The following is a 23,415-nucleotide window of genomic DNA, read 5'->3' on the forward strand; positions in this document are numbered from 1 at the left end:
ATTCATGATGTTGAAAAAGAGGATTCAAACTTGCCTGCAGCAGCCTTCCATTGCTGTAATCCTGAACTTTCAAAAGAAAATTTGCAAAAACACCACTCTCTCTTTATGCTTCTGCACTTGATGTCTAGTATTAAACTTCCCTGCAAAAACAAACAAGAAGTCCTGCCAAAGATCCATTCCCAAATGCCTGAGTCACAGCACCATCCCCTCTTGTCTTTTCTAAATGATAGACAGAACTAGCTCACATGTTGAAAGCTCCTAAACAAAGGATTCCCCCTGCAGTGCTTCAGAGCTAGATAGCTCATATGTTAGTTAGCTCTATTGTGTGACTGATGCAGTTACAAGTGCTGCCTAGTAGGAGAATTGACGTCAAAGTATGGATTAACAGGCATTTGCCATTCCATCTCTAAACACCTCTGCTTGAGATCTCAAGGGGATTGTAGTGCTTTTAAACATTATTAAAATCAAAAGGAAAGAGCATCTCACATTGTCTGAAGTGGTGTGAGAGAACAACGCCTAGCATACTGCCCAAAAGCTTGGCACTCACATTTTTCCTTTCTGGAGGAAGAATTGGAATTCTATTTATTTATGTTTACAGATTATCAGGGTTTTTACCTAGGGTTTTCACCTAGGGTTTTCTATCACTTCCCAGTGGTAATTTTGTAGAACCTGTCAGCAGTCTACTTGGTAGTGAACTTCTCCTCAGTAACAGTCTCTTATGTAGCATTTTTCCTTTACAAGTTACTGGGGATTAAAGCCTTAGTGTATGCAACATCAGCTCATTTTACTGAAGGAGAGCTTGCCCTTGCCTTTTAGGATGGCTGTGGGGCAGTCCTTGTATCCATTCTGAGGACTGTTTTTCCTTGTTTTTGTCTGAAGAGGAGACTGAAGTCCCATAGTCCTAGGACTCAGTTCTGAACTTCCAAAGGCCTCTGGTAACATGAGGAAAATGGCATTATCAGCAGGTCTGTACTGCTTCCATCATTTGGAAGATGAGCTTATTAATCCCTGGTTTAGTGCAGTTTTTTAACACGTGCTTGAATAGGTCATTTCAAGTCTTAACTCTTACACCCCAATTACTCTAGAAGGAAACTTAAAATTGCTCAAACTTAGTAGAATAAAGCATGCCCTATAAGAATCCCTATCATGCCCTGTGATTACTAAAATAAATAAATTTAAGTATGAAGGCACAGGTAAATTAATCTTGTTCAAAGCCTACTGGAATTAGCCTCTTCCCAACCTTCACACTGTAAATTCTCTTCACTCTACATTTTACAAAGTAAAAAATTTACAAAGAACTGATGTTCACAATGCTGAAAAGACATGGTTAATTATTTTTCTCGGTAATTGCACTATTTAGCTTGATATAATTACCAAGGAAATTGTGTATTGTTATTAGTTGGAATTCATCACCATGTTTGTAGTCCAGTTTACATGTTAACACCCTTGCTCTTTTCTAGAGCTTATCTGTGTACTGTGTGTACACTGTTAAATGCTGTACTGATTTCCATGTATCTTTGAGAATAAGGTGTAGCTGCATCAGTGGAGACTTCTAAAGTGAAATGCTTTGGATCTTTAATGTCTTCCAGAGACATAAGTAATGCCTAGGATGTTCCTGGATTATTTAGCCATCAAAGAAGTGGACACTTTTCTTTGTGTGGTTTTACTTTGCTTTATTTTGTTTACAACTCCAAGATAAAAAGCACAATATCTATATCTGGACACAAGCTGCAAATGCAGGCTCCTCCCAGCACTGATTTGTCTCTGTAACAGGAGTATGAAATACTAAGAGAAGAGGGCAGAACTAGAATCACTACTTTTCCTTCAGAAAGTAAGCTTATGTTCATTGCAAGAGAAACCTTTTACCAGCGATTCTGCTGTGTTTTGGGTTCTTCTCTCACAAAGCAAGGAAGGAAGTTCCATCCACTGAGTTGCTTGCAGTTGGATTAGCTGCAGACTTTGAAAATGTAATGTGCTTATGCTGTTTTAGGGATTAATTCAATTCCTTTGTAGGAACTTTCAACAGAAATGGCAAATGTAGCCTAGTTTGCAAGTGATTAAAAATATTGCACTGAAAAAGTGTTCTGCCTACTTCTGAAGTACACAACTTCCTTTCAGGTAGTTGTAGATAAGCTCTCACCTTAGCCTCCTTTTCTCCAGGTTTAACAATCTCAGCTGCCTCAGCCACTCCCTGTAGGACTTTCCAGACCCTTCAGCAGCTTTGTTGCCATTCTCAGGACATGTCCCAGCACCTCAGTGTCTTTCTTGCAGTGAGGGGCCCAAAATCTAGCACAGCACTTAAGGTGTGGCCTCACCAGCATAGGGAGACAGCCACTGCCCTGGTTCTGCTGGCCACACTATTTCACACAGCCCAGGATGCCACTGGCCTTCTTGCCCACCTGGGCACACACTGGCTCATGCTCAGCAGCTGTTGACCAGCACCCCTCAGGTCCTTTTCTGCTGGGCAGCTTTCCAGGCACTTTCTGTCCTTTAGCACTGCCTGGGGTTGTTGTGACTCAAGTGCAGAACCCAGCACTTGGCCTTGTTGAACCTTGTACGGTTTTATCTCAGCCCATTGATCCAACCTGTCCAACATGATGTGACTTCTTAGGATGCTACTACTGAGAAGATATGCAGAAGTCATGAAGTATTTACTAGCATTTGGACAACCTGATGACATGTATTTTTACCTGTCTGCTTCATAGCTGTATACTGAAGAAAGGAGGAGACACTAATATAGCCTTGCTGTTCTATATTTGTCGATTAGCAGAAAATTATGTACATTTTAGTATTGCATAAATATGCAGAAAACTTTTGCTACATATGTGTAGACCAAAGACAGTAAACTATTCCTGCTCCCACTCAAATTATTGGATGTCATTCTGCTGCTGAGTTTGTCAGTATGAGAATCTGGGTTTTGGTTGCAAAATCCCTTCAGAAACACTTCTTTCCATTTAACTGACTTCTAGGATTAAATAAGTTTGGCTTAACATTAAAAAAAAAAAAAAGCTACAGCTGGGCTGACTACAAATATCAATCTTCAGTCTTTCAAAAAACATCACAACAGATCTTGCTCCCTGGAGAAAGAGACAGTTTAGAGATGCATGGGAAGAATGCTTTCAGGCCAGTGATACTGGTTGGGCTGCTTAGCACTGGAAGCATCAAATACTCTTTGATTTGAAGGACTGTGAAAAGATAATAAGCTTATGGCAAACACCTGAAAAATTCTTTACTGCTGTGGCAGTTTAGCCCTATGATTTCCTTAGCTCTCAGAGCTATAAATGTGCTTTCATTTCTGATAGTTTTTTTGCTCATTGCTATAAAGAAGCCCTACTAATTAACACAAACCCAAACAGAACAGCATGTGGGACTTTGCCAGTCATTTTCATATAGATAATCTTACTACGGATTGCTTTTTTATTTCTAAGCTTCAGTTGTGCCCATGGGCTTAGAATGAGAGAGCTTTTTACCAGTACAAACAGCTGGTGCAAGAGAAGTGATATACTAATTTATATTCTTAGGCTCTTCCTATCTCTGTGTTTTGTAGTGGACCAGCTAATTCAATACACTTGTCTTGCAGATTAAATTAGTGCAGATACCTGATGGGAATCACAGGAACAGATTTTTATTCTGAGTTGAGTGTAGGAAGAGGTTTTGCTTTGAAACTTAGTATTTAATCCTATTAATCTATAAGTTTTTTGTTACTTGTGGTATGCTAAGCATTCGTTTGGCTGGATGGTTGAAAAACACTATGAAAGGTTAAAAGCATGCAAGAATGAGCAGGTTGTTTTGGGAGCTAGTACAAGCAGGAAGAACCAGAGTTGTGTTGCAGTGGATAGAACTCAAATAATTTGGGATTCAGTGTCTTAGGGAAGAGAGAAACTATCAGCTTTAATGGAGAGCAGGGACATGAAGTTGTGTAAGGGGAGGTTTTGGTTGGATATTTGAAGGTTCTTTACCCAGAGGGTGGTTGGGCATTGGGACAGGCTCCCCAGGGAAGTGGTCAGAGCACTAAGCCTGACAGAGTTCAAGTGTTTATGACATGGCAACCACCAGGTGCATGGTGGGACTCATCTTGGGGTGCTGTCCAGGGCCACGAATTGGACTTTGATAGTCTTAGTGGGTCCCTTTCAACTCTGTTTATTCTGTAATTCTCTGATTCTGTGACCAGAGTGGTAAAAGACATGGAAGTTCCAGAGGTTAGCACGAATCTGGGTACTGCAGTGCAGCCCTAGATCCTAATTTACCATCCATCTTTCATATTGCTTTTTAACACATACACACACATGCACACACAGAGAGAAATGTGCATTGCCTTACTTTTCTTATTTCCCTTTAAAATGCAACTTGAAAACAAAAAATAGTATAATAAAACTTTATCATTGAAGCCACTGAACAAGGGGCTTTTTGTATAATTGTTTCCCAGTTGATATATGGATTTTTTCATTTGAAAACACTGGCTATTAGCTCAATCCTTCAAGCAAGAAACTTGTAAGCTTTGATAATACAGATGTTTATACTCCTAGTCCTTTGATCTACTTTAAGTTTTTTGAAAATTAAAAAAAAAAAAAAGCTGCACTAGTAATGCTTTTTAGTCTTTGTTTTTCTGAGGAATAATTTGATAAATGTTCAGTAATAAAATAGCATCTTGTAATTTCATGTGGAAGCATTTAGGATCAAATTTTCAAATTAGGACGTCTAATTTTTATTATTGACTGCCAGAATTTTTTTAAATACTGAAGAAGGTTTTGCCAGCCTCAACAGAAATTGTTGGACCCAAATTTTCCAAAGAACTCTATTCAAGCACCTCTGTATTGACCAAATAAAAAATTGCTTAGCACCCTTCAAATGCTCTTCTAAGGCTAACATCAAGATTTCCTTTACAAAATCTTGTCATCTCTTGAAGTGTCTCTGGCTCCAGTTGTGGTTCTGTCTTTTGATCTTGCAGGCAATGAGTTAGAAGTTTATCGTCAAATAGGGCATAAGTATTTTCTGGAGAGGCCTGACATGGACTGCACAGTTGGCAACCAGACTCATGCCTTACAGTCTGTTTTGCATCAAAGAGAAGGCACTCAATTCTAATGTGCTGAAGGGGGATATTTCACTGCTCTGAAAATCCAGCTGCAAGTCATGACAAATACTGATTAAAATTCAAAGCTTAAATGCCTCTTTGTGAAACTCCCTAAGTACAATTAAACCAGAGGCTCGGAATCCTGGTGGGGAGTGATGTCCAGGGACACTAGCCTTGTAACCTTGCCAACCAAAAATCTCCACTGAGGTCTGAAAAGGCCTCGCTTCCGTAATTTCTTTTCATATTCCTAACCAATTTTTTCTGATCCATAAATGAATCCCTAAATTTTCCTATGTAGACCAATGTTTTGCTTCCTGTAACCTGCATGTTTTGTCCCTGGGATTACCCTGGCCAGGTTTCCTCTTCTGGGGTGTGACCTCTTCCCTTCCTAACATGTTTTCCAAAGGGATGTAGGAGATAGGTCCACTGTAGCCTCCCAGCATAGGCATGGTACATTCCAGCTACAGCTGCACTGTGCTGTTAGTCAGTGCAACCTCATCACTTCTGAAGTAGAGCTCTTATATAACTCCTCTCAGAACTGGACACTTTTCAGTAATACATCCAAAACCAAACCAGGCTATTTAATTTTTATGGGGTTTATACTTAATTAATATTCCCCAGAACTAACACTGATCTGTCAGTGGCTTTAGAGGGGCTATTGCTCCTCACATTTATAAGTACCAGAACATCTTACCTGTTTGTTATCATACCTACACAGAAATACCCCTGGCCACATCCGCAGGGAGGAAATCCCCATTATTCCCAGAAATTCAATCTCAAGATCGCTCCCACTTCAACTGATTGGTGGTAGAATGACCAAGCTCATGGAATGATCTTACTGACATTCCTGATGGAAAGCTAAGGTGTATGCAGTGCTTACAGCCAGATTTTCCTGCCTGCTGGAGAGATTTTTCTTAGGCAGGGTCCAGAGTTTTATATGTAATTTTATTGTCTTTTAAAACACCAAACAAAACAGTTTGTTTGCCTGGGGTCCTGAGTTCCTTCTTGGAAGGACTCTGATATCTTAGGGATGGTCTTTACACAAGAAAAACGCAGACATCATATGTGTCATTAAGGAATTCAGAGAAAGCTGAGGACCCCTCTAGGACATACAGTATCTGGAATACTGTTTCAGGAAAGAACCAATTAGTAATAGCTCCTTGAACTTTTAATACTTTTGTAGCATAAGAGAAAGTAGTCTCTGTCTTAATGCTAGCAGTGGCAGCATTTTCTGCCACTAGGCAGAAAAATATGCCACTGATTTCAGGTGTGCCTTGGAGAGTCAGAGTCAGAACAAGGGATGGAGTTTGGTGTTTTGAACAGATTCAACTAGGTCACAGTCAGGGTGAAAAGTCTGTCCTAGCATAGCTTATAATTTCTCCTCACCCTTTTCCCCTTCTGACCTCCCCCAGAAATGCAGAGATCCTGCTGGAATGTGCTTTGCCCTTTCTGGAGAGGCATGGATGGTACACCCCTTGTCCGCGCCTTCCCTTCTGCCTGCCCGCCCCCAAATCCTTGCTTGCTCTTCTGTTTTTCTACTTTCCCTAAATGCAACTTACTTTAAGCATGCATTATTATTAACATCCTACAGTAAAATTAAGCTATTATATAACCCATTTGTCAATCTCAGCCAATTTCTTCTATCTTTTTCTATGTCTATTTATGACGTACATCCAGACTGCATGTCCTTTTTTTTTTTCCTCTCCATGTTTATTTTGAAAATAAGTGATAAAAAAAAGATGTATTAAAAAAAAAAGCAACACTCAAGGGTGGTGGGGTTTTTGGCCGACAATTGAAAACTTATTTGAATGGGAGGGGGATGGAAGGAAAGTGAATCCGATTATTTTTTTAAAAAATTGCAAATTATGAAAGTGTCCCTAGACTGCTTTGTCTGTTCCTTTCAATGTGTGCATCTGGTTTGTCCATCTTTGAAAGTGTGTGGAATAATTTTTTCTTTAAAAATAAATTTTCAAAGTCCAGCAATTGTTCTTATCTCCCTTCTTCCTGGGAACAAAGAGAACTCTCTATTTCATCTTTTGCTTTTTTTTTTAGTATATCTCTTCATAGTTCTATTTTGATGTATTTCTTTTCAATGGTTGAATTTCTATCTTAGATTTGGTTTGTTCCAATCTAATAATGAAAAAAAACAAACAAAACAAAAGAGTTATGAATTGTTTTCTGCAATTTTTTCCCTCTATTTCTGTCTTTAAATAAGGAACTACTTCACTGGCAGAATCCTACAGCTGTATTTTTTATATTCTCCAGGGAATCTGAATATGAAAGCAGTCTAATTTGACAGTGGGGAAGGGGTGTGCAAACATGATCTTTACATTTGAAACAGTACATTTGATGTACTCAAGAAACAATTGCCTCAAATTACTGAGAATACACTGTCAATTTGCTGGACTTCAGAAAAGATGATTCTTAGAACAAGAAGGCTGTGGGTAGCTACAGATGAAGTTGTTCTAATTCCAATGCATAAAACTAGTTTCCTTGTTTTTTTTGTTTTACTCTCTGGTTATTATTATTATTACTATTATTATTATTATTATTATTAGTTTGTGTACTTTTACTGCTATTTTTAGTAGGGAAAAGTCTTAACTGGTTTTATAATTTGAGAACATTTAATGAAAATGTAACTATTAATACTATAATTATTAATTTTTTGTAACTTGCATGTTGAAGAAGTTGCAGCTTAGGGTTTGTGAGATTGTCAATGTTAGAGTTCTGTTCTTTCTTTTTGTTGATGGGCATGAATATGCTCATTTGTTTTTGTATATTGCCCATCCCTTCCTTACAGCCAGAAGCTCTAATGCTGCTAGATCACTCCGTACCGCCCTTACATGGACATGGCAACTGACTTACACATTCACTCCCATCATCTTCATCTCCTGTGTAGTACACTCATAGATTTTTACACTCCCACTCCATCCACCCTAAGCATTTTTTCTTCCCATAAGTTTCCCTTCACCACCCCTTTCTTTAGCATTGTTAAAATTTTATGTGCAGTCATCCATTCCTTAAAACACACACACACAAAAATTATAGAAAAAAAGAAAATGTTTAAAAAAATATATATCAAATTGACCAAAAAGGCAAAAAAGCAACAAACTTTGCTTTTCAAAAAACATTATATGTAGATATGCAAACAAGCAAAAGTAAATTCAATAAATTGTACAGGATTTTTCAACTGCAATATGCTAACAACTTTACATAAGATAAAAAAATACAACCAAAAACAGCAGAAAAAAAAAAGTTCAAATTTGTTAAGGTGCAAGATTTTTTTCTTTTCATGTTATGTGGTGTGGATGTATGTGTTGTTGCCTCCCTGTATCACCCTTTGTTGTAAAACAAATATATTTAAAAAGAAATAATAAACATTTTGCTAAAAAAGTTTTTAAGAAACAACAGCAAAAAAAAGCAAGTTACAAGAATGTGGCAATGCTACTTGTCCAAGAGCATTCTTACACAACTTTCTTTTGTAAATTTTTCCTTTCATGCCAAAAAACATGCGGGCAATTTGTTGATGTAAGTTGACTGTTATGAAATCAATGTGGTATGCTTTCTAAATATTTTTATGTATTTTTGGTTACCTTTTTTTAAAGGAAATAATGTTTTTGATTTTCATAATTTTTTTAAGTTCTCATAGGTTTTGATCTTTCTTTTGCTGATGAAGTGAATTACTTGTTCTGTTTTTCTTTTTCTGACCTTGTTGCTGTGGCGTTTTTATTTTCTAGTGTATGGTTTTGCTTTAGGAAAATATATATAAGTTTATTTTTTTTTTAATCAGTTTGTAATTGCCTTTATGTTATGTGCTCTTTGTATATTGTCAATTGCCATATTGTATTGTGCATAGGATGGGTGAAGGAGTCTGAGGCAATTTGGTTCTGTTCTTTCTCAGTCCCCCTCTAGAAGCTTTCTTTCCCTTTCCCCACACAAATCACCAGTAACATTACTTCTTTTCATGTTACTTAAATTGTATTTAACCTGGTGGTGTAGCCTTCATGCCAAGTCAAAATTTATGGGGCTTCTTTAGCATTTTGGTAGTTCTCTGGGTTTTCCTATTGCAGCTCTACACCATTCCTACTTTATTCCCATGAAACTATTTTATTTCTATTGAATTTTTTAATTGCTGATTATGTGCCTGATGTCCAGTCCAAATGATACTCTCAAGTGTACTCTTACCAGGTTAGTGCATCCACCATATTGCAATTAGTATCAGACTTGATAGCATCGTCCAGAAATGATGCAGACAGATCCTGAACCTCTAAAATTTCCTTACTACAAAAGAAGTTTGCATTAGTTTCTTCAAAAAGCAGTGACTAAAATAAGAGAAAGCTGTACTTCTTTCTAAGTATGTATTTTTTCACCCTTTCTGCATAGTAATGCTGTGCTCAGCAGGTATATTAGGTTCAACCATCAAAGTCCCAGGGACAACTGATACTGAAAACACAACAAATAATTATACTGAATAGGAAGCTGTCACCAGGTAATCATAAAAGTTTAAAATAAAGGTGGGAGATAGAAGAGGGAATGCCTCAATTGGTTCAGAGATGCTCAGTGTCTGGGCACCAAAATTCTTGGTTTTGCTCTAGAATTTTGCTTCTAGACATGATGTCAGGACCTCTCTGGAAGGTTCTATTTCACTAAAACTCCACAAAGGTGAGCAATAATTTACATCAGTAACAGACAGCCCAACATTAACTTGAGATTCATGACATCTCAAACTCTGTACCTTCATGTTGCTCATGAACCATCTGTTGGGAAACACTGCATTTACTGATGTCTTTTAATATCGTTGGGGGGAGGGGCTTAGGAAATGCTTTTCAACCAACTCCACCAGAAATCCAGTTTTATGGAGTAACTATATGGAGTTAAATATGGAGGACTATATAGTCTCTGAAATTAAAAGGAGATATCTGAGATAAAGAGTTGCAGTATGCCATTGTGGAAATCTTGTTTTTTCTCTCTACTACTCTCTGTCAATTGCAATTAATTCAGACTGCAAGAGTAGAAAATACTGAGAATGTTCATATACTGGGTTTTGTGTTAGCATCATCATTCCTTTGAATCAGAGACTATATTCTGAATAATTTCCTCTTTTTATCCTCAGAGGACTCAAAGCAGAATTAACTAAATACCATTAGACCGAAATTTATTAACTCAGTCTTTTAATAAGAAATTATCGTGTTGATACAGGGCAGGGGAAAGGTAAGGAATTAGTTCTCTGCCAAGTATTCCATATTAAAAATGGAGTCACACTTCAGAGGAACATCAAAAGAATAGAATGAAAATTGCAAACTTTGGATGCAGAATTTCAAGTACCTGCAGGAATGGATGAATTGTGCAGCCTTTATGGATGACAATTTAAAGCTCCTCAGTTGCAGCTGGAAAAGAGAGACGATAAGGTATATTCCTTATCATCAGCAGCAGAAGATGAATCTTTCAGGCTTCCTTTTTGTGTGCCTTTTGTCCTGTATCAGTTTGATGCCTGAAACTCCACTGAAGTAGTTGTAGCTCTAAAGATGAAAACCACCAGCTGCCACAGTTTTTCATGTTGTTTTATTTATCGAATTTTTTGGTGCCCTCTGCATTCCTGGCTTGCCCGCACCATCCTCACAGTTCATAAGGCTTCTATTAAATTTTAAACACTCCATCTTTTCCAGTGGCAGAAGACTCTGACTAGAGCTCAGCTCCAGAGGTATGAATTATATATCTATAAATACACTCATAAAGCAAAAAGCAGGGCAGCTCCAAGGCTTAAGTAGACCTTTTATACCCCCAGTTCTCTTGGTAGTTTAAAGAAAAGCACAACTCCATGAAAGTAGTATATGTGTTACGTTAAAAGGCTAATTTTTAATTAATATATGTACACTTTCTGGAATGAGAGGGCCTAGCAAACCACTGGGCTGTTTGCTATAAGATTTCCCACCTCACAGACTTCAGTTCTCTCAGAGCTTCTTCCAGTTTGGTGTTAAGTTTTTTTGGGGCTGGGTTTTTAGTTTCATCTACACTGTGGATGAGTTTTGCATCTATGTCACTGCAGAGGAAGCAATTTTATCTCTTTTGTTTAAGCTCTTTGGCATTGTGTTGTCAAGAGGAGCTTTTTAAAACACATATTTCTATTCAAGAAACATCTATTCCCTGCTTAAGGGAGAAAGCACAAAGTAGGTGAAAAATAAATCTGGAAAATCCCTGTGAAATCTTTGGATTGCTAAAGTAACCCCGAATTCAAAGCATACCGGTGAGCACTTTTAACAGGTGCTTAACAGCCAACAGGAAAAAAAAAAGGGGAGAAAGAAACCTGCAACTACCAGGAAACAGCCTGTATCATTCACAAGCAGAATCTAAGTCTTACATGAATAATTGTTTGAAAGCCATGAGCCATGGCCCAAATGGGGTTGCAGCCTTGCTTTTTTTTTTTTTTTCATAGAACAGAGCAATTTGGAAATTGAACCTGTAAGTTTTATTCAAGGCTGCAAAGCATTAATTTTGAAGTTGAAAAGTGGGTAAACATTGTGAGGAGAAAAGAAAATTTGACATACATAAAACCTCTCTCAAACATATTTCTCTTCAAAATTGTCATTGTTTTTCAAGGGCTCCTCTAGCTCTTTCTAGAGGCCTAAATATATAAAACATTTTCCTTCCACAGCAAACCATTCAGGATCCAAATCCTGCATAAGATATTCTTGACAACCAAGTTTTAGTTTTTAAAATCTTTCAGTGTTCACCTTTAATCTGATGTGGGGCCTGGGCAAGAGACATCACTATTCTGCCATCAAAGGACCACTGGCTCCAGTCAGCTTCCTGCACCCCCGCCATTCTTCTGTGAAAGATGATTCCCGCTACACACACACTCAATCTGCTGGTCATCAGACTCCCTCTCATGTCTCTTACCTGTAGAAATGTAGTACCACTTACAGAGGTGCTTGCAGGTATGATATGAAAGTCTGCAATTGCTCCATAAATATTGGTGATCATATTTCTCACGCTTTCCTGGGAACTTTTCAGGATTTACATTCCCTGTTATCCTTAAATAACACATTTCTCTTAAGCTGAGTGGCATTTTTATCATGTCATTTTTAAGGATGTTTTTATTCCCCTATAAATCACATACCCCAGGAAGTATTCATTGTGCTTGCATCCTGTTAAACTGACAGCTTCAAGTTTGCTGTGATGTTTGCATAGATGCCTAACAATGCAATAAAAGAGAAGCTAGATTTGATACCTAAAGTGCTTTTTCTGATTTACTGTCACACAGCCTTTTTTGGCCTCAGTTTCTTCTATTACAGACAATTAAAAAATTAAAAATCAAAACATTATTACCATCTTTTCATCTATCTGATACACCATGAAGGTAAATGTAATAAATTAACTCCTTAATGGAGAAGTGACTCCTAAGGAAGGAGCTTAAACAGTCTCTATTTCTTGAGTATGCAAGTAGCCATAGTGTGGATCACTGGACAATTTGAAATATAAACTAGTGATGAGATTAAATAATTGAATCAAAATTAATCCAGTGCTCCTGGTATGAAAGTTATTTCTCTCCTCACATACATTGAGAGATGAAAGCTTTGTAAAACTTAGTCCTGACTTTGTCTTATTGCCTTCCATCCAACAGACTTGCTGGCATTGAAAATCTCCATCACTTATGTAAAACCCGAATTATCATAGCAACTTTACTTCATATTTCAAGACAGCTGTGATCATTTTTATAATCCCAGTAGTTTTGATCATTATCTCAAGTCCTCAATAGCAACAAAACTATATAACCATGACCTGCTTTTAAATGCAAAGGTTAGTGGGGCAAAAGGATAAATACATATTAAATATAAGAAATGTCTGATTCCTTCCAGAAAATTAATCATTAAGAGGACCAAAATAACTTCTTTTTGGATGAAAGCTACCCAAAATATTGCTCCAATGGGTGGCAGATTAACTACATACTGATGCTGTAGGCCAGTATAATAGCTTTTAAGAACAAAGGCACTTCAAGGCTCCAGATGAGCAATTAAAAGCTGACAAACTTTTTTCTTCCAGTTGAGTGTCACAGATGATGAATAAAAATCACAGATGAGTATTGCAATTGAACAGTAAAACACTGATCTTAAAAAACTGTTTAAAGGAACACTATCTATCCCTGACTTTCTGGAACTTAAACTCCAGACTCATGTCATTTGTTGCAATCCTCACTTAAATTCTGTTATTTTTATTCATTTTTTTACCAGGCTCACAGATGATCTTTCCCCCAAGGCATACTCCAAGTTCATCCTGAGACCACCTGTTTGCATAGATTATAGATGCTCTACTCAAGCCATGGATAGGCCTTCTGGACATATATAAATCATATTATATGCTCTAGTTTCTGCATTGCTCAGAAAACAGCTCAGATGCATGAGCACAAAATGCAGTGTAGCCATTTGGCAAACTACACTGTAGGCTTTTTTACATAATTTTTTTGAAAGTATGTAGTTTAGAGACATTGATACTTATTTTTTCAGTCTCTCTGCAGTAACAAAAGAGATATATGAACATACTGAGAAAGCTCAGAAAACTAAACAACATGTTCAAATTGTCCCTTTGTATCTTAACTTAAAACTAGCTTTGCATGAAAGTATGCAAGGTACCACATTTATTATTTTGGCATTATTTCTACCCTGGTACCTCTGAGAGAATTCCAACTGCTTCAATTGATTAAACTGTGTCACCGCTTAGTTTCCCATTAAGGAAAAGAATAAGCCATATTGCTATTTCAGCTATCCAGATTTAATCAAACTGTTAAGTACCTTTTTCAGTATATTTCTATCTCCTATGTGTAATTTGTTCAAATATATTGCTCTCCAAATACATTTAGAAGGTATTTTGATTTTAGACAATATTCCTTATAGACATTCCATAGACATTACTAGCAGAATTCAATGGGAAACAAGTGCATATAATATATAGGGTAAAATTGGGAGAGTAGAATTTTTGACTCTGATGAATTCAGCATTGTAGCAATGCCAAACTGCTCATTAGCAGTTATTAATACATAACTAAAACTGAGAATTATTTATTTAGAAACTACAATTCCTTTTGTACATTCTCCTTAAGCAATGGTGAGTATAAATCAAAATTTCCTGTGCATTAGAAATACTTACTGAGTTGCACTCCTTTGAAAATATCTAGGTGATTCTTATTATGTTAGCTGAACAATTCGATTTATATTTTAAGCTGCTTTCTTACATGGCTAGGCAAAGAAAAATTACCCAAATGAAAATCTATACACAAACTTTCAAAATCAATATAGTTCACTCTAAAAACAAATTTTTGATGACCTGTATGTCAACAGAAGACTATATAAACAGAGGTAGAGGAATTAGACAAATTAATAAGATTCCTCACTTTTTTTTTTTTAGTCCACAATATAAAACACTGGAGTTTTAACTGCCATATACTCAAAAGTAGAGGTGCAGTCACATTATGATATAGAGACAACAGAAGGCTATTACCCAAAAAGTAGCAATATTGCTGCTCAGAATCCCAATCACAGAAATGATACACTGATTTTCTTGTTTCATTTGCAGCTTATATTGTTGTAAGATAAAAATGTTACATCTATAGCTTTATTGTTCTGCTTGAAGAGGAGACCATTAAGTCCACCTTGTTTTCAGCCCTCTGTAGGCAGGTAACCATCATGTTAGAAATCAGTAGAACTGATTGCAACTGTCTGCCTGTCAAGAAGAAGTAACAGTAGGTGTGAAGACAATTTCTGCAGTACAATCCCAGACTCAAGTGCTAATTTGGTTCATCAAAGTCCTTATTCAGTTTTTTTTGTCAATCACTATAAAATCTATCTTAATTTTTAATCAAATTATAGTAAATGAATATCAAGAAGAATGGAAGATGAAGATAGCATGGCACTAGTAGCCCCAAAAGATGCAAGGAAAGGGACATTCCTAGTGTCAAACAGAATGCTAAAGAAAGATTAAAAAGAAATGAGAGAATAGAGCTCTCTACCTTCATGGACCCAGTAAGTACTTGGTTCTTATTCCATCCCTCACGTTCATGAATCTTCCCACAATTTAAAAGCCAGACAATGATAAGGAAGAAATGGATGAATGGACAACACCTTAGGGAAGGGACTTATATACTGCTACAGAGGGTGAGCATATTAGAATGGCAGAGAAGAAATATCACTGTTATTTTAAATGAAAATAATCAGAAGAGGAAGGTTCATGAAATGGCAAGATGAATGGTTGAAAATAAAGCTAGGAGAACACTGGTCTATGGTAGTCTAAAGTAATTAATTTAAATAGTCTTCAAAAAAGATCACTACCAAAAATTGATGACCACAGAGTCACTTGAGAGTATCTCCAAAAATAAAAAAATTGGATCAGTAAAAATTCAGGGTATTTCACTGTACATACCTAGCATAGGTAGGAAATGGAGCATTCACTTTGCCGATGCCCAAGCAGGGTGGGAGGGAACAATGAAAGGCAGCCCCAGGAAAGTATGTTGGTAGTGTAGCTAGAGAGAAAAAAAGCTGATCCCTGACACCTTTTCATAATGCCCAGATCCTCTCTCACCCTTAAGTGAACTGAAAATGGTGCAATGTGTCATTAAAATGTACTAATCTTTTTTTTTTTTCTCTTTTCCATCCCAGGAGGTGAATTAGTTATCCCTCTACTTGTAGAAGACCCTTTAGATATCCCTCCTATTGCTACTCGTGCACCTTTCATTACACTTCCCCCTACCTTTCGCCCCCTCCTCACCATTATTGAGACCACCAAAGATTCCCTGTCCATGACCTCTGAGGCGGGGTTACCTTGCTTGTCGGACCAAGGCAGCGATGGTTGTGATGATGATGGCTTGGTGATATCTGGGTATGGCTCAGGGGAAACCTTTGACTCTAACCTACCCCCTACTGATGATGAAGATTTTTACACCACCTTCTCCTTGGTAACAGATAAGAGTCTTTCCACTTCAATCTTCGAAGGTGGCTACAAAGCACACGCACCCAAGTGGGAATCCAAGGACTTTAGACCTAACAAAGTCTCCGAAACTGGTAGGACTACTACCACGTCTTTGTCCCCTGAGCTGATCCGCTCCACAGCTTCGTCCTCGACTGTGATGATTCCCAAATTGCCAGCCGGCAAAATGAATAACCGTGAGCTCAAACCCCAGCCTGACATAGTCTTGCTTCCGTTGCCCACTGCCTATGAGCTAGACAGCACAAAGCTGAAGAGCCCGCTAATCACTTCCCCCATGTTCCGTAATGTGCCCACAGCAAACCCCACGGAGCCGGGAATCAGACGGGTTCCGGGGGCCTCAGAGGTGGTCCGTGAGTCGAGCAGCACAACGGGGATGGTCGTCGGCATTGTGGCTGCTGCCGCCCTCTGCATCCTCATCCTCCTGTACGCCATGTACAAGTACAGGAACAGGGACGAGGGGTCCTATCAGGTGGACGAGACGCGGAACTACATCAGCAACTCAGCCCAGAGCAACGGCACGCTCGTGAAGGAGAAGCAGCAGAGCTCAAAGAGCGGCCACAAGAAGCAGAAAAACAAGGACAAAGAGTATTATGTGTAAAAAAGAATAATTATTTATATATAAATATAGAAATACTTAATGAGATTTAACTGAGATATCAGAACCATTGCAGCAAACGAGATGATTGGGAGATATCGTTTGTGGGAAAAAGTATTGGGAAAAAATTTCAGCAGTGACTGTTAATGTCTAAGTCCTCACTTGGAGTCAGCAAACTTTGCCCTTATGTATTATAAAGCACACTTAGCGTTCTGGAGATGGCGCGCACAGCTCTGCTCTGTTAGTGAACTTGGACATCTCCAAATCTCCTCCTCCGCTGAACTTTCTGCAAAGGTAGAAGACTTCATGGCTTACTTGTTTCATATCTCCAAGTGAGTCTTTAACAATGTTCGTGATCCCTGACTGTATCAATAATTTTTCAGTTTACTTATTTAAAAAAAAAAAAAAAAAAGAAGGAAAAAGGAAAAAGTATAAACATTATTAAACAACAAAGATATATCGAACAAACTGATCTGGCCGTGTCCAGCATACACATAACATTTTGAGATTGGAGGAGGGGAATAAATGAGTTTGGAGATTGTTGGTTTTTTGTTTTGATTTTGTTTTGTTTCTTGGGTTGCTTTTTGTTTGGTTTCTTTGGTTACTTTGGGTGAGGGAGGGAAGAGTGGAGTGGAATGATGTGGGGGGTGACCCAGGACACGAGACGAAATCTCGGAAAAAAAAAATCCATAATAAATAAAGAGAGACTATTGCCGTATATGAATTCAAAAGCTACCCATGGTGTTTACTCTGCATATCTGGTTGTATTGTCTCTAGAATCCATCATCTTGTAGTAAGTTGTTTGCTAACAATGCAGTGACAGTGTCTGATGAGTGGTGCTGAGGAAAATTGTCATGGAAAGCTGGTTCTCTTGGATCTGGCTCCAGTATTTGCAATTGAACTGAAGAGCAGATGGGTTAAGGTCTGTTCTGATCAGTTATTGGCTTTATTTGAGTATAGCACTCAGTATGCATTTGACAACCAAAGTATGGTTAATGGGATTCGGAGATTCAAAAAAGAATGCTTAAAAGTTATTAACTGTTCTGAACTGAATATACTGTGCAAAAGTAAAGGAGCCTTCCTCTGGGATCTGGTTCTGTGACGCTGCAATGCATGCGAAAAATAATAATAAATCAGTTTAATAAAGTGATCAGAAAGACACCACTGGAGTTCAACTTGTGACAAGACCAATGAACATCAGAAAAGCTAAACACTTGTAAAAGAATGCAAATTACATCGTTTTTTTGACATATAACTGGTTTTCATATGTAATATTTTAATTTTGTAGCTTGACATTTCAGATCATCTCTGTCTTTCCATTTGCCCTATTCTCCCTTTTCCTTCTCTTTTATATAAAAGAAAATAAATAAAGCTGCTGTGACACACAAAAAATAATAAAGAAAAATTAATTTAATAATTTAATATATATATATACACACAGATATATTTATCGTGGTATGTTTGATGGGACGGCTGGAACAGAAGTTCTGTTATGGTCTAAATGCGGAATAAGAATGTTCTTGAAGAACAGAGTAAAAAGAAACAGACAACAAAAGCAAACCTTAAAATGTGAAGGGAGCGTGTGTTTTAGCTTTGTCACAGTTACCTGTGTCAAAAAAAAAAACCTGAAATTTTGTTTACATATTTTACTACTATTTTTTTGCTAGTATAATTTCTATATGGATACCCTAATGGTGTATATAATGTTTTATGGTTAAATTGGGAATGTCTTATGTTTTATTTAACCTATTTAATTTGGTTGTTTGGTTTCTACATTTTCCCAGTTATTGTGAAAAGGATTATCTTACTGTACAGAACAATAGTGAGGTGGTTTGACGGCCATGCCTATCATGTGCAAAAAAGTAGATGAGGGAGAAAGACAGAGTGGGAAACAACAGAAACCAAGATGGGTTGAGAGCCCTGGGATATCAGAAATGAAAACTTTTGCTGTATGCGGATGAAAACTAATCAGCTGTTTAGGTTTAGAAATCTACTCTTGCTGGTGTTTATAAGTCGCATGAATATTTGACTTTGAAGAAGTTTCATCAGATACACACACGCACATGGGAACTTAAATTCAGAAAAACAGTCTTCTCAAGCACATAGAGAAGGCACTTTCATGTTAACAAATATTTTCAGTGCGTGTATGTGTGCGTGTGTGTGGTGCGTGTGTGCGTGTGTGAGGTTGAGCTTTTTCTTTTTTATTTTTTATACTAAAAAGAAAAAAAGACAGGTTTTAAAAAGGTATGAAAGCACGATTTTAGATGACTTAACTGGCCGAAACTATATAAAAGTTGATTATATCTTGATGTCTGTAAAAGATTGCTGTTCTTGGAGTCTTGGAGTCTTGTGAAATGATTTCCTGCTTTCTTTCTTCCTTTCCTTTTTGCTTTCCTTTTTTAAGTTGAAGGAAAAATATTTACAGTTTCCTTTTTTGTGTAAGTTTCTATTGGACAGTTTTTGGGAACATGTGCATTTCTGTATGTGGGCTACTACCATATCCCTGTTGCTTTATGGACAACCTGGAGAATTTTTATTTGAGTTATCGTGATGTTATTGCTTTTCTTTCCTTTCTTTTTTCTTCTTCTTTTTGATTCTTTTTCTTTTCTTAGTTGCAGTTTGTTTAAAGATATGCTTAGCAATAAAATGTTCTTCCCAAAGCCCTGGATCTTGCTGCGTTTTTATTTCCAAAAGACTTCAGGGAAATTCCAGACCTGTAAAGGTGAAAATATTCTGTGATGCAAGTATCCCCCATCCCAAAGGAGTGTCTAGCCACCAATTTACAGAATCATGTTCATGTTTGCATTCTTCTTTTAGTCCGATGAACCTTTTTTCTTTCCTTTGCAGATATAAATTAAACTTGAGTCTGGAGTCTATCTCATACCACTTCTACCACCTCAGTTGCATCATTCTCTGTAGTATGGGTTTCAGTTATTTCAGATAAAAGCATACCTAGGACATTGACTTAGTATGCCCTTTCTTATGTGCTGTCTTTGAAGTGTGTAGCTCTTTCAATGATGTTTATGAGATTCTTGATTCATCTTTGGTCAGGAGTCAATGGTAGATTCTTTGAGTATTCACCTCTTTCCAGTTAACCCCAACTACGGTACTGAATGTTCCTTGTCCTACTGGGCATTATAGTCTGATTCTGGCCATCATGTAAAATTGCCAATACCCTATCATTCAGCAAGTTGTACAGAACTTCAGTTCATAGTGGCAGTGTGGGGTTTTGACAGATTCAAGCTTCCCAAGCTATCTGCAAGGTTTTTAACTTTTTACAGGCATCTGGAGTTCAGCCGAATGAGTATTTCACAGCCCTTTCATTTTCAGCCGGGGATGACTTCACCTTTTTTTCCCCTAGGTGGAATCCATAGGTCTTTTGAGCAGTGTTTCCACAAGTTTCATTTACAATCAAATTCGACTTAGGATAAAATGATTATTCTGTGATTTTCTACATTGTTTTTGCTCACATTTGCATAGGCGAGAATATGTATGTGTACATACATGGGAGGTTCTTCAACTGTTTTCAGTTCTTTTATGAATCATGTTCTGATAGATTCCCACATGTATCAAACCCACAGGTCTGGTCTAATCTTCACTCATTTCCCTCCCAAAATCCTTAAATTTCTGAGTGATGACTGGTACCTAATATTTCCAGTACTGGAGCAATCAGCTGGTATGTGGGAGATATAGATCTGAACCTAAATATCTCTTCTAATATTGCCAAAAATTTCCTTATCACCAAGCAGTTGGTGTTCTGAAAAAATATTTTTCTTCCTCAGTACTTCTCTCAAAACCTGTTATACTTCATATCATTATGAAATATTGTGTGAAGCAAGAAATTTCAACCTGACTTACCCTAACCCTCTGGCTGTAGTCATGCTTTTTCTCATTTTTTCTGTCATCTAATGACCATTTTATTACTTAGGCTAAATGAAAATGTCAGAAAAGAGATTTCATTGCTGCCTAAAAGGCTTGGAATTATTGTGTGTCTTTGGCTCATCACAGAACCATAGAATTGTTGAGATAGAAAAGGGCCCCTGGAGATCATGTTGTCCAAGCTCTACCACCCCAAAGCAGAGTCAATGGTAGTAACTTGCCCAGGACTATGTCTATTTTTGTTAATATCTCCACATGTAAATGCTACAATCTCTCTAGGCAACCTGCTCTGTACAAGCACACTCAGTGTAAACATTTTTTTTTGTTGTTGTGGTTCAACAAAATTTAATTCATTTGTTCCCATTTCCTTTTACCCTTTTTCTGGGTACCAGGGAAAATATCCTGGCTCTCTTTTCTTTACAGCCTCCCTTCAAGTGTTCATACATATTAGTAAGATTCCCTATAAGCCTTTGCTTCTTCAGGCTGAGCTGTCCCAGCTCCCTCAACCTCTCCATATACAACATATGCTCCAATCACTTATTCATCTTCATGTCTCTTATCAGATTCACTCCAGTATCTGGAGGAGACACAATTGCCTTATCACCATAACTGAGCTAGGTACACAGCTCTTTTCAAAACCAGGGCTGGGCAGCTGCTCCTCTTCCTGCCATTTTGTACTGGTAAACAACATCTCACTTACTGTGACACTTTTTGAAGATCCCTCTCTTAGATGCCTAGTCCTGTATTTCCAAACTGTTCAGCATCTCTCTGTTTATTGCACAGTTACAGAGGTTCTTCACTGAGACAAGTCATGAAGATCTGAGCACAAATGGGCTTGATCTTTCCCAGCCCTGCTATTGCAGAAAAGGACAAGTTAGGAGCAATGTCAATGCTGGTTCCTCTTCCAGACCTGTCTGTGCCTCTTGTCTGGGAGGGAAGGCAGATATGCTGGTCTCCTCTGCGAGTGCCATGCCAGGCTGTTTTCTTCCACAAGAAGTGAGAATATTCTGATCAGACAGTTTGGTAATAATGATTAAAAGACAAATATCCTTCCTGTCAATTCCATAGTGAAAGTATCTTCAATCATAAGGTAATGATGACTCTCAAAGAAGGCAAAGACACATGAATTGTAACTAATGAATGTGACTCGACACTTAGGGCCAAAGTTAAGCATGTTACTTCTATGGAGATGCAGTTTTAATGCTATCAGTCTGTAAGGCGTTTGCAAGATCACAAGGTTCTGTCAAGGGTCTTTTGAGAACATAAAGTCATGTGCAGCTGCTGCCATTTTATCATACACCCTCCCTAGCTGCCAAGGTTGGCACTGGCTCCCTAGAAGATGTTTCTCATATGTTGGAGCAAGTCACTGCTTTTCCCTTCCCACATGTGATAACAAAGAAATGGAACAGCAACAAGACTTGCCTTCCAGCTGTCAACCTCACCAGACCTTCTGGGGTTGGTAGAGGTACTAGCATGAGAAGAAAGACTATTGCCTGCTGTTTGGCTCTCTGGACGGGACCCAGGCTGAGCTCTGAGAGCACATTTGCCTAGGGGGTATAGAAGTATTGCAGGCAGGGGTGTCATGATAAATGAAGGAGGTTGGGGTGCAAGATCTTGGCTGATACTTACTCTTCATTGGTGAAATTTTTCCCATAGTAGCAACATCTGTTGGGTTATTTAAGGAAAAAAAAAAAATCAGAATCTCTTATTCAATTTGGTAAAACACTGTATAGTAAGCTATCGCACTCTGTTTTCTCTTCAGACAATACACATTGCACAGTGCTATATCTCCTCTCTGTCCCCAAACAGTTCCCAATAACCCCATTTTTCTGGCATGCCTGTTCATGTTGTCCTTCACATATCAGCAAATGCAGTGCCATTCAAGGAAATTTTTCAGTAAATGTTGGTCTGCGGAGATTTGATGTTTGTAATTTGGGCACATGGATTGCATGAGAGAGGGAAAAGAGCACACTCAAGAGATTATGTTAGACTGCATATATATAAAGAAAGGCTTAATTTTTAGAGGTATTAAACTGGCTAATTCTTATTGAAAACAGGGGAAATCAACTACATAAACGCCTTTAAAAATTGAGGCTATTTCAGTGTAGCAGTCAGATAAAGTTAATTAGCTAGTGTTAATTGCTTGGGCTTTTGCAGTACCTAATGGTGTAGGCAAGTGGTGGGTTCTGCTTTTTCTCACGAGGCTTACATAACTCACCTGCCCTGAGAGTGGGAGTAAAAATGAGAGATGGTTTAGATATGTTGTAAATTGCCTGGAGACAAATCCATTTCAGCATGCTAGGATGAAGCTGCATGAGCATGCTATTTCCTTAAATTCAGTTGAGGCAGACCAAAAACAAGAAAAAAAAAAAAACTTTGGCTTATTTATGTACCTTTTAAAAACCCAACTGAAGCCCAAAACCTGTACTTCTGCCACCAAGCACTACCTAAAGCCACTCAGCAAGAGTTTTCATCTACCACTCCATGCATCTCTTTTGTCTGCCTGTTTACAGAATACAACAAAAGGACAATGTCCACATGGGTCAGAAACATCCTGAACAAGCAGCTGGAAAAACTTAAGGCATGCTTTTCTTCAATGGCTCGTAAGCTGGGCACTATGCCTAACAGCTTTGGCTGATGCACATGGAAAATTGAACTCACTGGGAAAGAATTATATATATACATTTAATAATGCTGCCAAAGCCTTTGTAACACTTTGAAAAAAAATCACCCAGCCTTTGGATTTCAAGAAAACTTACATAAAGTGTTAAAACACAGAACAACAAAACAGGACTGACTCACACCACAGAAACAGAAGTGGAAATGGGAAAAGTGAATGCTCTGTAAACCACTTGTAATTGTATCTGCATAACCTCCTAGGTGCACATGCTTCTCAC

The 23,415-nt window shown here is 37.8% G+C and overlaps 1 protein-coding gene across 24 annotated transcripts in view; it reads left to right on the forward strand.

Moving 5' to 3' along the window:
• NRXN3 (neurexin 3) overlaps positions 1-19,299 on the forward strand; it is a 966,298-nt gene extending 946,999 nt beyond the window's left edge. For 10 of the 24 annotated variants that reach the window (XM_054515101.1, XM_054515100.1, XM_054515094.1 and 7 more), the window contains one exon: positions 16,341-19,299. In XM_054515101.1, coding sequence (XP_054371076.1) covers positions 16,341-16,642 — 302 coding nt within the window. In that variant the 3' untranslated portion in view covers positions 16,643-19,299. Of the gene's footprint in view, positions 1-7,871; positions 8,600-15,716 lie in introns of all 24 variants that reach the window. The other 14 variants (XM_054515090.1, XM_054515091.1, XM_054515086.1 and 11 more) reach the window with 3 other exon arrangements.
• The last annotated feature ends 4,116 nt before the right edge of the window (positions 19,300-23,415 follow it).

The sequence above is a fragment of the Molothrus ater genome, chromosome 6, assembly GCF_012460135.2.
Source record: "Molothrus ater isolate BHLD 08-10-18 breed brown headed cowbird chromosome 6, BPBGC_Mater_1.1, whole genome shotgun sequence".
Taxonomy (NCBI): domain Eukaryota; kingdom Metazoa; phylum Chordata; class Aves; order Passeriformes; family Icteridae; genus Molothrus; species Molothrus ater.